Source organism: Engystomops pustulosus, chromosome 5, assembly GCF_040894005.1.
Source record: "Engystomops pustulosus chromosome 5, aEngPut4.maternal, whole genome shotgun sequence".
Lineage (NCBI taxonomy): Eukaryota > Metazoa > Chordata > Amphibia > Anura > Leptodactylidae > Engystomops > Engystomops pustulosus.
Window position 1 is genome coordinate 203,132,428 of NC_092415.1, and position 16,788 is coordinate 203,149,215.

General features: G+C 42.5%; 1 protein-coding gene across 1 annotated transcript in view; it reads left to right on the forward strand.

The window, feature by feature from the left end:
* The window catches only part of SCIN (scinderin), an 84,029-nt gene that overhangs the window by 14,629 nt on the left and 52,612 nt on the right, over nucleotides 1-16,788 (forward strand). Inside the window, exon 4 of the mRNA XM_072154381.1 lies at nucleotides 11,032-11,181. Within this exon, the coding sequence (XP_072010482.1) occupies nucleotides 11,032-11,181 (150 nt within the window). The remainder of the gene's footprint in view (nucleotides 1-11,031; nucleotides 11,182-16,788) is intronic.

Sequence of the window (16,788 nt, forward strand, 5' to 3'; positions counted from 1 at the left end):
CTGGCACCAAACTGGGTATATCAGGGCAAGTGCCAGGGCCCAGAGCTGCTGGGGGGGGGCACATAAGGCTGTACATCCATGTAGTTTAGGTGGGCTGTATCTAATGAATTCATAGGGGGTGAGAGGGCTGTATATAAAATAACCTTGAGGGGTTGTATATAAAATAACCATGAGGGGCTGTATATAAAATAGCCATGAGGGGCTGTATATAAAATAACCTTGAGGGGTTGTATATAAAATAACCATGAGGGGCTGTATATAAAATAACCATGAGGGGCTGTATATAAAATAGCCATGAGGGGCTGTATATAAAATAACCATGATGGGGCTGTATATAAAATAACCATGAGGGGCTGTATATAAAATAACCATGAGGGGCTGTATATAAAATAACCATGTGGGGGCTGTATATAAAATAACCATGAGGGGTTGTATATAAAATAACCATGTGGGGGCTGTATATAAAATAACCATGTGGGGGCTGTATATAAAATAACCATGTGGGGGCTGTATATAAAATAACCATGTGGGGGCTGTATATAACATAACCATGAGGGGTTGTATATAAAATAACCATGAGGGGCTGTATATAAAATAACCATGAGAGGCTGTATATAACATAACCATGAGGGGGGCTGTATATAAAACAACCATGAGGGGCTGTATATAAAACAACCATGAGGGGCTGTATATAAAATAGCCATGAGGGGGCTGTATATAAAATAGCCATGAGGGACTGTATATAAAATAGCCATGAGGGGGCTGTATATAAAATAACCATGAGGGGCTGTATATAAAATAGCCATGAGGGGGCTGTATATAAAATAACCATGAGGGGCTATATATAAAACAACCATGAGGGGCTGTATATAAAATAACCATGAGGGGCTGTATATAAAATAACCATGAAGGGCTGTATATAAAATAACCATGAGGGGGCTGTATATAAAATAACCATGAGGGGGGCTGTATATAAAATAACCATGAGGGGGGCTGTATATAATATAGCCATGAGGGGCTGTATATAAAATAACCATGAGGGGCTGTATATAAAATAACCATGAGGGGGCTGTATATAAAATAACCATGAGGGGCTGTATATATAATAACCACGAGGGGCTGTATATAAAATAACCACGAGGGTCTGTATATAAAATAACCATGAGGGGCTGTATATAAAATAACCATGAGGGGCTGTATATAAAATAACCATGAGGGGCTGTATATAAAATAACCATGAGAGGCTGTATATAAAATAACCATGAGGGGCTGTATATATAATAACCACGAGGGGGCTGTATATAAAATAGCCATGAGGGTCTGTATATAACATAACCATGAGGGGGCTGTATATAAAATAACCATGAGGGGCTGTATATAAAATAACCATGAGGGGCTGTATATAAAATAACCATGAGGGGGCTGTATATAAAATAACCATGAGGGGCTGTATATATAATAACCACGAGGGGCTGTATATAAAATAACCACGAGGGTCTGTATATAAAATAACCATGAGGGGCTGTATATAAAATAACCATGAGGGGCTGTATATAAAATAACCATGAGAGGCTGTATATAAAATAACCATGAGGGGCTGTATATAAAATAACCATGAGAGGCTGTATATAAAATAACCATGAGGGGCTGTATATATAATAACCACGAGGGTCTGTATATAAAATACCCATGAGGGGCTGTATATAAAATAACCACGAGGGGCTGTATATAAAATAACCATGAGGGGCTGTATATAAAATAACCATGAGGGGCTGTATATAAAATAACCATGAGGGGCTGTATATATAATAACCACGAGGGGCTGTATATAAAATAACCATGAGGGTCTGTCTGGGAAGATAAACTAGGGAATATTTTAGGGAACAGGAAACTGTTTCGTTTCTGAATTTTAAATGCTGCCCCCTGCATTCACTTCAAAGGGGCCCACTGAATCGCTCTCGCCAAGGGGCCTTCTGGGACCTGGAGCCGACCCTGACCACAGCTATGTACAGGATGTACAGATTCATATATAATATAGGGGTGACAGCATTTCTAGCAGGACACCTACACCCCATCATTGCCGTACTTCATTACATATCCCACACATAACTTTACAAGACATACAGAGTCCAGCAGCTCCTCCACATTTAGCACTTTGTGTCATGTGGCTTGTGGCCAGGGTAATGTTATTTAAGGTCCTTTACCAACTAACATGATATCACAGCAGCCTCCATGGACTTCTACTCCTCCCATGGATGCTTTGATTTCATGTGATCAGATACATGCATGGGGTAGATTTTGCAAATGTTAGGGAGTAGAGGACCTTAGACACCTTGACTTGAATTGCTGAAAGGAGAGAATGGGACATTAAAGGAACCGCCGGACTCGGGCCGAGTGGAGCACCAGCTGCTGGATCTTGCTATATGTCACGTAAGATAACAAAGTAGAATTTTTGAGGATGTGTAGTAAACATTTTTTATCTAAAAGAAGGCTGGCGTTTAATGAAGGCTTTGTGTAATGCACGGGGGCTTCGTGTAATGCACGGGGGCCTCGTGTAATGTACGGGGGCTTCGTGTAATGTACGGGGGCTTCGTGTAATGTACGGGGGCTTCGTGTAATGTACGGGGGCTTTATGTAATGTACGGGGGCCTCATGTAATGTACGGGGGCTTCATGTAATGTACGGGGGCTTCATGTAATGTACAGGGGCTTCGTGTAATGTACGGGGGCTTCGTGTAATGTACGGGGGCCTCGTGTAATGTACGGGGGCCTCGTGTAATGTACGGGGGCTTCGTGTAATGTACGGGGGCTTCGTGTAATGTACGGGGGCTTCGTGTAATGCACGGGGGCCTCATGTAATGCACGGGGGCCTCATGTAATGCACGGGGGCTTCATGTAATGTACGGGGGCCTCATGTACGGGGGCCTCATGTAATGTACGGGGGCCTCATGTAATGTACGGGGGCTTCATGTAATGTACGGGGGCTTCATGTAATGTACAGGGGCTTCATGTAATGTACAGGGGCTTCATGTAATGTACGGGGGCCTCATGTAATGTACGGGGGCTTCATGTAATGTACGGGGGCTTCATGTAATGTACGGGGGCCTCATGTAATGTACGGGGGCTTCGTGTAATGCACGGGGGCTTCATGTAATGTACAGGGCTTCATGTAATGCACGGGGGCTTCATGTAATGTACAGGGGCTTCATGTAATGTACGGGGGCTTCATGTAATGTACGGGGGCTTCATTCTACTCTCCTTAGTGTGAATTTGTTACGAAGCGAATCGAGTGTAAATTCTGTCTCTGATGTGTAAACTCTGAAATGTTGAGGAACCAGAACTTTACCTGAATGACTTGGAATTAGCAGAAACAAAATAGGAACTTCTTAAGAATTGAAGTTTGTCAACTATGGATCCAGCCAGGTCCAGCTGAAGGTCATGGAAGGGACCTTCTACATTCTCTTTCTTTGCCCATTATTTTATCATAATGCTGATATCTACAGGTGATGAAAAATGAGCAAACGATGGCTGTGAGTGACTGAGGAGAGGACCACATTGTGACATCTGGGACTACCGGGTCTGACCATCTCAAAGTTGGTGGCTCTTGTTGGGCATTTTGGATATACAGTGGTATCTACCAAAAGTTCTCAGAGGATGGATGACAGATGGCATTTATTGACGTTTTGGGGTACAGGGAGTCACCCATCTACTCCAGTCCCAAAGATGGACTACTGTAGCAAATATTGGTAAGAAAGCCTAGTGCTGGGCCCCTCCAGTGGTCTTGTAGAGTCCACATGTCGATGGGTCAGAGCTGTATACGCAACATATCATCATGGAGCCCTATCATACTGAATAATGGATCTCAATACAGGCCGTTCAAGATAAGTTCTTTAGGTTTGTTCTTAATTCGAATTTGTATGTAAGTCGGAACTGTCTTAAACATGACTTTATGGTTGTCTCAGAAGTCCAATTCATTATCGGAAAGATTTTTGGTCCTCGGATCTAAGCAATAAAACAATTTCCCCCTATCCAGCAAATAAGAGGTGCATGTAAATTACAGCACAGCCCCTTTAATGAGCCATTGATATATTTTTTTGATGGACACATCACAGATAACTAATAGATGGGGGTCTCACTTTTTGGACCATCACCTGGGGAGAGCCTTGCCAATTGTCCTAATTTGTGTTACACAAAATGGCAAGTGGCAGCTTTGGGGAATATTCGGTCCCTGTTTCTCCATATTAATGGCTTAAATATATATACAATATATATACATGTAAGAATGAGAGCGCTCGCAGGGTTCTGTTGTGTAAACCTCGTATCCGCCCCATAAGACGTACTGTGAGGCAGTCATTGTTTTCTCTGTAATCACAATTATTCTCTGTTACTTTTGCCAAAGAGATTTAGGTAAATAAACACAAGGGCAGAGATGACATTTCATTGTGGGATCTCATATAGGTACTGTCTGTATACAGAGGGAAATCAAAGTATAGTGCAAATACTGACCCTCTCTGTAATGAGGTCCCCTATCTACCATGGTCTTTTGGTTCCATTAGACGTCGGGCCAAGACATAGCTCTATAGTCCCCATATCTCTGGATTAAGGACTAAAGCTTAGGACTGCTTATAGGAATAGTAATAGAAAAAGTGAAGATTACAATAGTCACTAAAATACAAAATAAAAATATAAAGATTTCAAAATATATATTATATGTAAAAAAATTTTTTTTTTTTTTACGGAACCGCTATGGGTCTTGACACTAGCACAGAAATGGGAACAGTTCTGCTTTCATGGTGTTGATAGTAGTGGATAGGCTTTCTCCATCTGCCTCATACCTGTTGGCCCCAAGTAATAAAATTTACAATGATAACAACAATCATTATATGCAATAAAGATATAAAAAAATATGAAATGGGGGATATAAAAAAGGGAACCACCATGAGTTATAACACTCGCACAGTGATAAGAATGGGGCTTTCTCTAGCTGACAAGGTATCCGATCATGAGAAGAGATTCTGTTTGCTCCTTGTAGTAACTGAATCTACAAGAATCACAACAGTTATTACCGTATTTTTCGGACTATAAGGCGCACCGGAGTATAAGGCGCACCATCAATAAATGCCTGCTAAAACGTCTAGGTTCATATATAAGGCGCACCGGAGTATAAGGCGCACCTGATTATAAGGATGAATGACCAGCAGGTGGCAGACCTGTGCACAGTCAAAGGCAGCTGTTGTCTGTAAGTACGGTTCATATATAAGGCGCACTGGACTATAAGGCGCACCTGATTATAAGGATGAATGACCAGCAGGTGGCAGACCTGTGCACAGTTCAATGCAGCTGTTGTCTGTAAGTACGGTTCATATATAAGGCGCACTGGATTATAAGGCGCACCTGATTATAAGGATGAATGACCAGCAGGTGGCAGACCTGTGCACAGTCAAAGGCAGCTGTTGTCTGTAAGTACGGTTCATATATAAGGCGCACTGGACTATAAGGCGCACCTGATTATAAGGATGAATGACCAGCAGGTGGCAGACCTGTGCACAGTTCAAGGCAGCTGTTGTCTGTAAGTACGGTTCATATATAAGGCGCACTGGACTATAAGGCGCACCTTTGATTTCTGAGAAAATCAAAGGATTTTTAGTGTGCCTTATAGTCCTAAAAATACGGTAATAAAATAATTTTTTTAACCAAAAAAATCCCTCATAACCTTGTTAAAGGGGTATTCCAGATACAAATTATACCCTATTTACATAAGACATTTTGCTGATCAATGAAGACTCCAGAGGTAGAACCCACCTCGGATCAAGAGAACCAGGGTCTGAGATACCATAAATGAATGGAGAGACAGGTCTCATGTGCACTGCCCCTCCATTCACTTCCGCTCTTTTCATTTGGGGGTGCAATGGACCATAGTTCCATTAGAGAGAGTCTATTACAATGTCTAGGGATATGTTAGGGCAGCATTGTCAACCTATTGAGAAAAGTATCAGGCTGCACTCACTAAATTGCTGCTAACCCACACGATTGCATCAGTCATGTAATAGAATAATCCCATAAATAAAAACATGACATGGCTATGTTAAAAAAAAATTTAAAAAAAGGAACCGCCATGGGTCTAGACACTGCGCTAAGAATGGTGATTACTCTAGAATACATTGTATCTTCAAGGAGAAGGTATTCTGTATGCTTGGACCTATTTTCCCTCGTAAAGATAAGTTGCAAAACGATTAAACAGCAATTAAAAACACCTCATATGAAAAATGAGAACTATTTTAAAAATATTTTAAAAAAAGGAACCGCAATGGGTCCAAACCTTAACAAAGTTATAAGAATGGGTCTTTTTCCAAGTTCTGTAACATTTACACTTAATGGGTTTTCTGTATCTGAGCAGTTTGCCAATGGCCCATGTCTTCTTTTGGGCAGTAATATGGGCAATGATTACAGAGGATTTCTTCATCTTTATGGCAGTTTTCACTTCTGCATAGAACATAAAACACATTCCTATTTCTGGATTGGAAAGTGAAATTGGCCTATACGTTTCTGTTTTACTTCCAGGTTGTTCATGTTATTGGCCTCAGGGCTGGAATATTAAGCAAATTTCTGACGTGTTACCCAGAAATGTCTTATTCAAGAAAATAATGTAGTAAAACCACTTGTGTTTTTACTGAGAAATTAAGAAAACCGGTCCTGCAATATATTCACTAGAAATCGTGTGGGTTTCAATAGGACCATCTTATGTCTTTGGGGTCTCTGTGACTCCCACCTGATAGCAAATGTTAAAAGGTTGTATAAATGGCCGGTTCATTATGAATGCACGTGTATGGGAAGGTTCAATACATTTGAATGGGCACCTTAAATGGGTTCTATCAAGAATAACTTTTATCCACTTTCCACAGCATAGGGGAAAAATGTATGACCACTGGGCTCTGAATGCTGACACTCGGGGCCACAGAACTTCTATGGCAGTAGGACTTCTGTGTGTTAGGAGTCCCATAGAAATCTATGGATGCAGCCACCTTCTGCACATTGGGGCACATTTACTTACCCGGTCCAGTCGCGATCCAGCGGCACGTTCTCCAACGCTGATTCGGGTTCTGCCGGGATTCACTAAGGTCGTGTGCCGATGTCCAGCAGGTGTCGCTGCTGTGCCGAGGTCCGCCGGAGTTCACCTTCTTCGTCTTGGTGCATGTGAGTGCTTGATCTTGCGACACAAATTCGACACTTTTTTAAATTCTGCGTTTTTTCCGGATCCAATGGGTTGTCCGACGGCCACGCCCCTGATTTCTGTCACGTGAAAGCCAGCGCCGATGCTGGCGCGTGCGCCAAAATCCCGGGGCAATTCAGTGCAAATCGGAAATCATCGGGAAACCCAACGAAAGTGCACGCTTCGTACCCTTAGTAAATGAGCCCCATTGACTTTGATGGAACTTCCGTATTGAAGGTTCCTTCAGTTTGTAGTGGGTCAGGCGCTGTGGACCCATCGCAACCCATCGTCTTGGCAGTTGGACCCAATACAATCAAACATTTATCCCCTATTGTAGTGCCCGACAGTTGGTGTCACTCCATTCAGATGAGGAGCAGGGCCCCCATTTTCATGAACAGTGGGGATCCCATTCGATAATTGAAAAAACGGGCAAGTCGAGCTCTGCAATTGGGTTCCCATTGTCCCATTGAGAGTAGAGGGAGCTCCTCCACGACTTTATTCAGACAGGGAAATGGGAAGGACTTATAAGGGTCTAATACGCTGGATTAATGCTTTTAAGTTCCAGGTGGAATAGATCTGGCCGGACTTTATAAGACGAGAGATGGAGTCCAAGTCGTTTCAGAGGTGGCAGCAGAACATCTTATAGTTAGAACGTCTTCTGTAGATTTACCATTTCCCCTCTTTCTACATTTTACACAAATGTGAATCTGCAGAGGAAACGTAAACACTTTGTGGTCCAGCAGAAGACGTGTGAATCAGTAGAACTAAGACTTTCAATTCTGAGGATGATGTTTGCAACACCAATTCTGACTTGATGCTGATATTTGACTTCCTCTATGCGTGTCTGTGGTAAATAACCACGTTTCAGTGTCACTATAGACTCTAAAATCTCACATCTGTGGGATTCATACTTTTAGCTTGTATTTTGTCTGTATTATTGGTGCTTTCTGGGCTAACATGGCTCCTCCTGTGACTGAAGAAGACGCTGTGCCACCAGGCCTGGTATTACGAGTAGGTAGATGTTGACTGGTGGCCATGTGTCTTGTGTCCCTGGTAAACATTGGCCTGGGATAGGAATAATTTGATGTAGGGTTATACAGTCATGACTGTAGCGGGTGCAGAAGTCGCATCAAGGTCCTGATGGCTGAGGGAACCTGAAGTTCACAATAGTCCAATAGTACTAGAGGTGGCACAGATCAGTATTTTAGTGACCCTGCTAGAGGAACATCTGTAACTTATGTGACAACTGAGTCCCTAGTATATATAATAGATTGATGTATACACTATATACAGTCTTCTTTGTTCACGATTGGAAGTTGCAAGTCTTCTTGATTGTAAAAGTGACCCGTGAATTTCCGTTTCCTTAATCTCTGTCAACTTGAAGGGTTATTCAAATAACCAACCTAATAACTGGAATACTATGCAAATTTCTTTCAATGTTACCCAGAAATATGTCTTTTTGAGGAAAATAATGTGGTAAAACCACTTCCACAAGAAAAGTAATACTGAGGTGTTAAGTGTCTAATCACTGAAGGTCAGGAGAATAACTACAGGGGTAGCAGCCATAGCAGCTGTTATGGGATCCACAACGTCAGGGGGCCCTGGCATCTGGGGTGTGAGTATGCTGTATTTGTGATGTGTATATGCTGTATGTCTGTGTATATGATGCATGGGTGTATATGATACTGTATGTGTGTATAAGCTGTATGTATGCATATATGGTGTGTATATACTCTATGGGGCTCTTCCTCTCCTAGTTACACTACTTCTGAAAGTCCAACCACAGGGACCCCCATGAATAACACAGATGGGGTGCACCATGAGGATAGGGTGGTGTAGTGCATGTATGACCACCTATTCTTTCTCCGGGTCAGCCACCGAACCCCTTCACGACCAGACTGGTCAGAACATTGTCTTCTGGACCCGGATATAACGGATATTTCCAGCATTCATTGAAATCGGAACGTCTTGCCTTGTGCACTCCAGTAATGTAGAAGAACCCGCTCCGTGACTTTATTTCCAGGTTACGGCTTATAATATACAGAAGAATTTTACACCGCAGGCTGATTAACTCCTTCTTCCCATGGTGCCCTACTTGAAAACATAGTTTCAGCACCTGCACCTGCACTTAGATATTAACTAATGTCATAAAAGGTGTCCAAATCCACTACCCTTTATGTCCATGTTGGACTGTCACATGCACGGCGGGCACATGTTGGCACACGGCAGAGGAGGAGTGGCTGAGCGCTGCTCGCCCCCACCCCTCTCCATAGAGATATATAGTGCACGGCGCTGTCATACGGGAAAAGATAGGACATGTCCTAAGTTCGGAACTGTATGGTACCGCACGTGTTTGTTGGGGGACGTATATATGTCCCCCAACGGTCGTGTGAAATCAGCCTAAGAGAAAGAAGGAGAATCACACTGTCCTCCCAGCAGGCAGAGGTGAATCTATCTCTAGTAGTGTTGAGCGGACCCAAACTGCAAGGTTCAGATTCGTACCAAACTTTGCTGTTTCAGGTCCCCAGGACCCTACCCCGAACGTCATTAGGAGTTTGGGTCCCCCATCGGGTTTGGTGCAACTTCCCCCCGAAGTTAAAGCCCGCTGTTTGTGCTTGTACCAATCGTGGGCATTAACTCTTTAAATGCTGCACCAATTATGAGTGATACTGCTTGGGCTCTGGGATTTTAATATTCAGGTTCAGCAGAGGCATCATGTGTGTGTGTGATCAGAGCAGAGAGAGGAGACTGTACTGTAGGAAAATGTTTACAATGTATCGCTACACCATTGTGTTCACATAAGTTACATGTTTAACTGCTTCTAAAATTGGATATGAAAATATGGTTTGTTAGGATATTCATGTACAGTCTATTCCCACATGGGATATACATGGTATATTAATAGATGTTTAGCTCTTCTCTGAGTATTCCCAGGACCCAGAACCTCCACACTTGCCTTGAGATGGATTCAGGTCCCAATCAGATCTATGTGAACATAACATACATTTCCTATGTCAATATCGATGTAAGACTAAAAAAAAACCCTAAAAAGTTACGTTTTTAAGAAGAAATATAATAATTATAACAAACTCTCAGTTTTGACATAGTCAACTACAGGGGGAGCCTTGTCATAAGGCGACTGTATCATGTGGAAGAGAAATAAGGAAGAACATAAAGTGAGAAGTAAAAGTTCCTCAATAAGCAGGAGAATATACAGTCATTAACCAAAGAAGAAATGCTCCTAGAATTAGCTGAATCCCCCAAAAAATCCTTATATGTGGTCACTGCACAGAATAGAAATCTCTATAATGAGATGTAGCATTTCTTTAGAACCAGCTTGTAAAAGATCACAGCAGTGATACAAAGACTTATATAATGCACAACTGTAGCCTCTTCCACCCTGAGCACCATGACAGCTTCTTCCCACCACTGAAAGGTTTACAGTGCAGATATCATTAGCTTCTCACTTTTCCAGCAACTTACCAAACCTTTTCTCAACGACATCCTGAAGCTAGCCCCATTTCTGTGGGGGCTTATTTGCCCCTATATCTGTATTTGTAGTGTCACACACTGACTCCAAAAACAGATGCACACAACTTGAATTAACCCCCAAATGGAGCTACACAGACAGAACCTCTCAAAGCAAGTTCTAGATACACAGTAGCCCTAAACATAATGGTGACAAACAGGTCCCATATTATGCCCCAGACAGTGAACTTACCCATTGGTGTTTCCCTATAGAATATTTTGTGACTCCATAAATGAAAGGAAAACTACCATCAAACTCCATCCTTGTATTCATACGACATCTCTCTCTTACAGATGATCTATCAGTGGTGCGGATCCACGTGCAACAAGTATGAACGCTTCAAGGCCGCGCAAGTAGCCAACGGGATACGTGACAACGAGAGGAAGGGACGGGCGCAGCTGGAGGTCGTGGAAGAGGGGAGCGAACCCAACGAACTCACTAAGGTACTGGAAAGAGGGGTTTATATAGAATTGCAAGAAGGTATAATATGTTATTGGTAATTATAGCAATGGTGGGTCTGAGGGCTTCTTTAGCACTAGGGGCTACAAGGCTCTGCACCTTCTATAATCCCAATAGCTATCACAACCAGGGGCTGTACACATCCGAGACCTATAGTATCAGGAATATAGGCAACTACATACACAGGACTAAAAGGAGGGGTGAAAGGGGCAACTGAGTTGGACCTCCCAGAATAAGGGCCCTCCATCTTCAACCTGAACATACATCTTAAGGAAGACTCCTAGATTCAGGCACTGAATCAGGGGACACATTATTCTCTTACACTGTACAGGAACACTTCCTGTTCCCACTGTGTGAGGTTACATAAAGGGGAGGGGAATTGCTGAGAAAGCAGAGGCAGTGTGACAGCCTATGAAGCTACAGATGAGCTCTAGTAACACTCCATCTCATTAGCATAAATATAAAAGTTGATTTTAGAAGGAAGGAGGCCATGGATAACAAATAGAAGAAGATACCACAGTCCCGGTGCCTGGATCTATGAGTAATGTCCCTGGTTTATCAGGATGGATTCTGATGGGAGATTTCCTTTAACTATGGATAAAGGGGTCCCTAGTACAATGCTGTTCTATGTAGATGCCACAAACCTAGACAGAACTCTGATACAATGTTAACTTCTAAGATATAAATTGATACTTTCATATAGTACTACAGATGGGGGCGCTGTTGCATTCATAGCTATGGAAAACGTTGAAAACAAAAGATTGTGGTGAAAAGGGGTACTGCAATTCACAGTTGTGATGTTGTGTTGTAATGGCAGTGTCTATGCAGACAGGACAGATACCTGATTGTTACACGCACACGCTGTGGTCTGCCTGTATACAGAGCAGGGTGATGGTTGCATCTAATATAAGGCTGGAGCCATTATTTCGCTGGGTGACGGTGATATAAGCTATGAAGCAGTGATAATAGGGTGTAAATATGTCTATATGGATGACGTGAATTAAACGGCCCATAAGAATATGGGGCGAGGGGGTCGGACGGCAGCCACAGCGGCAAGGTAATAATTAACCTAACACGCACTGTAGAAAGGGATTATTTGGATTAATGAATAGAGACGTCGTTAACACTATACATAAGGTAATACCGGTCTGCTACAGCTGGGTTGCCTGGCTCCACCTTATTCTTGGGATCATTTAAAATTTTTGTAAAAACTGTGTTAATGTGCGTTTTTGTCTTTTTTTTTTAGCATAGGATCTATGAGTTCCCCTTTTTGTAGGGTATTTTATTTAAGTTAGGGGGAAGTCATCCTAACTCTGGTTAAGGACGTATTAAAATTTAGGTTATATGGTCCATAAGAATAGATCACTGGACCCTCGGGAGACCCTGATCTAGTGCTTCACCCATGTGTCAGTCTCTACTGTAGTTCTGGCATTGTATTCACACTCCATAGACTGGCTGCTCTTACTCTGGAGTCTTTTGGAGTTTGCAGGTCTGAATCTTGCATAAGACATGTCTGACCACATCCATCTCCTGAGGAGGAGGGGAGCACAGACTCGTATCTCTGGTCTCTCTTATACCACACGGAGAAGATCACGCAGGTTCTGGACGGTTCTGACCACTTCCTTGTTCTCACAAGATGCGTATTTTCCCATTTTGTTGGAGACATCTCCAGGGCTACTATAAAGTGGTCCTTCACCTTTTCATTCACAAATAATACTGCCATATAATTTCCAAGTATTGTATGGTCAAAAAGAACCTACCGTAAATAATACTGCCATACAGAACAGTAGCGTTACTTCTCAGGTGTGCCCAGGTGATACTGTCATATAGTACTGAAAGAAATATGTAACAAACAATACTGCCATACAGTGCCCTTACAGTACTTCTATCTAGTGTCCTAACAATACTGCCATACAGTGCCCTTACAGTACTTCTATCTAGTGTCCTAACAATACTGCCATACAGTGCCCTTACAGTACTTCTATCTAGCGTCCTAACAATACTGCCATACAGTGCCCTTACAGTACTTCTATGTAGTGTCCTAACAATACTGCCATACAGTGCCCTTACAGTACTTCTATGTAGTGTCCTAACAATACTGCCATACAGCGCCCCTACAGTACTTCTATGTAGTGTCCTAACAATACTGCCATACAGTGCCTATAGAGTACTTCTATGTAGTGCCCTAACAATACTGCCATACAGTGCCCTTACAGTACTTCTATGTAGTGTCCTAATAATACTGCCATACAGCGCCCTTACAGTACTTCTATCTAGTGTCCTAACAATACTGCCATACAGTGCCTATAGAGTACTTCTATGTAGTGTCCTAACAATACTGCCATACAGTGCCCTAACAATACTTCCATACAGTGCCTATAGAGTACTTCTATGTAGTGCCCTAACAATACTTCCATACAGTGTCCTTACAGTACTTCTATGTAGTGTCCTAACAATACTGCCATACAGTGCCCTTACATTACTTCTATGTATTGTCCTAACAATACTGCCATACAGCGCCCTTACAGTACTTCTATGTAGTGTCCTAACAATACTGCCATACAGCGCCCTTACAGTACTTCTATGTAGTGTCCGAACAATACTGCCATACAGTGCCCTTACAGTACTTCTATCTAGTGTCCTAACAATACTGCCATACAGTGCCCTTACATTACTTCTATGTAGTGTCCTAACAATACTGCCATACAGCGCCCTTACAGTACTTCTATGTAGTGTCCTAACAATACTGCCATACAGTGCCCTTACAGTACTTCTATGTAGTGTCCTAACAATACTGCCATACAGTGTCCTTACAGTACTTCTATGTAGTGTCCTAATAATACTGCCATACAGCGCCCTTACAGTACTTCTATGTAGTGTCCTAACAATACTGCCATACAGCGCCCTTACAGTACTTCTATGTAGTGTCCTAACAATACTGCCATACAGTGCCCTTACAGTACTTCTATGTAGTGTCCTAACAATACTGCCATACAGTGCCCTTACAGTACTTCTATGTAGTGTCCTAATAATACTGCCATACAGTGCCCTTACAGTACTTCTATGTAGTGCCCTAACAATACTGCCATACAGTGCCCATACAGTACTTCTATATAGTGTCCTAACAATACTGCCATACAGTGCCCTTACAGTACTTCTATGTAGTGTCCTAATAATACTGCCATACAGTGCCCTTGCATTACTTCTATGTAGTGTCCTAACAATACTGCCATACAGTGCTCTTACACTACTTCTATGTAGTGTCCTAACAATACTGCCATACAGTGCTCTTACACTACTTCTATGTAGTGTCCTAACAATACTGCCATACAGTGCTCTTACACTACTTCTATGTAGTGTCCTAACAATACTGCCATACAGCGCCCTTACAGTACTTCTATGTAGTGTCCTAACAATACTGCCATACAGTGCTCTTACAGTACTTCTATGTAGTGTCCTAATAATACTGCCATACAGCGCCCTTACAGTACTTCTATGTAGTGTCCTAACAATACTGCCATACAGTGCCCTTGCATTACTTCTATGTAGTGTCCTAACAATACTGCCATACAGTGCCCTTACAGTACTTCTATGTAGTGCCCTAACAATACTGCCATACAGTGCCCTTACAGTACTTCTATGTAGTGTCCTAACAATACTGCCATACAGTGCTCTTACACTACTTCTATGTAGTGCCCTAACAATACTGCCATACAGTGCTCTTACACTACTTCTATGTAGTGCCCTAACAATACTGCCATACAGTGCCCTTACAGTACTTCTATGTAGTGCCCTGACAATACTGCCATACAGTACTTCTATGTAATGCCCTAACAATACCGCCATACAGTGCCCTTACAGTACTTCTATGTAGTGCCCTAATAATACTGCCATACAGTGCCCTTACAGTACTTCTATGTAGTGCCCTAATAATACTGCCATACAGTGCCCTTACAGTACTTCTATGTAGTGTCCTAATAATACTGCCATACAGTGCCCTTACAGTACTTCTATGTAGTGTCCTAATAATACTGCTGAATCGCTCTGTTTCGTCTGCTGGAATATAATATAAAGAGTCTTATGATTTACTCTGTGTTTATGTAGATGTGTTTAGTAAATTCACACGCCCTGCCCAGGGGGGGACTGCAGCGCTACCTGACAGCACCCAGCACCTACTAACTTGGGCTATAATAACAGGGAACCAACACGGATATTATACTGATTCCTGGTGGTCTAGGTTGGTTTAGGGGTTAATGCATTATATCCTGGGTGCTATAGGATGGTGGAGGGTTAAGTAGTAATGACCCTGGTTACAGCAGCGTCACCTGTGGTCTAGGATAGGAGTAGGTTTGATAGTTGATCCCTTATGGCCTAGAGTTGTGTTTCATTCCTGATAAGAGTACCCCCTGTGTAGAATGGCATTGGATAGCCAGGGGTCAAAGGGTCGTGATCAGGATGATTTAGGCATTCCAGGTAATCTAGGTTAGTCTCAGGATAAATGTCAGTATCCATTATGGTCAAGCTTTGTATCACCATCCCTGGTGGTCTAGTGGAATGAATATGTAGATAATATCTAGATACACACTAGATGTAGAGCCGATTTCCGGTAATTTCTATGGTGGCGACATCAGGAAGCGGATACATCATGGACATGGGAACCTGCGCTGTCACCAGGAGTGTTTACATTTGAGGCGGACTCCGCAGAAGCTTTTTGTCCCAGTGTTTGACCTGTTATTGTTTCGCAGATGACAGCTGAGTGCTCTAGAGAACTCCTACAATCAATATTAGTTATCACTAAGAAATATAAACCACAGAATATAAATAGGACAAAATCTGAACCAATCACATAGCCGGAGGCTAAAATACCCCTATGGGGTCTGATGGGCCAGTGCAGGGGCTGCTGCAGTACACGATGTGATCAGCTTAAAAAATACAGAAAAATCATGACCTATTCCCCAACCAACAGAGCAAAAAGGTTCTGCAAGGCTTCAAAGACTCTCCAGAATTTGCATAAGACGGCCCCCAAGGTTTAACCCCACCCAGGAGGAGCCAGGCTACTAGGGGATAAGAAAGCTGATGACCACATCCCACTAAACCTCCAGTGAAGTTCCAGTGGCTTCCAAATACTGAAACATTGTAAGAATCATTTCTTCACCAGCATTTTTATTGGTCAGTCTCAAATAGGTTTAACCCCACCCAGGAGGAACAAGGCTGCAAGGGATTAGTAAATAGGGGAGAATGAACACCCCTAATCTCCCAAGTGGTAGACCCATTAACCTCCAGTAGTCTCTTCAAAAAAATAAAGGACGTAAACCTAAGTGATTCAGCATTTGCATAGCCCAGCCACCACATATCTATCTAAAACTCCACCCACAAGGAGCCAGGATGAGAGGGGATGACGACAACCACTATTCACCAAGGAAGAAGCTAGGATGCCAACCTCCAGTGGCCTTATTTAATCAAAACGTAAGAACAAATATGTGCTCCATAGTAAAGCAATTGCAAATCTAGGTTTACTCCACCTAGGAGGAGCCCGATTGAAATGGGTTAATGAGTCTGATGATTACATCCCCATTGCCAGAAGGAGCACA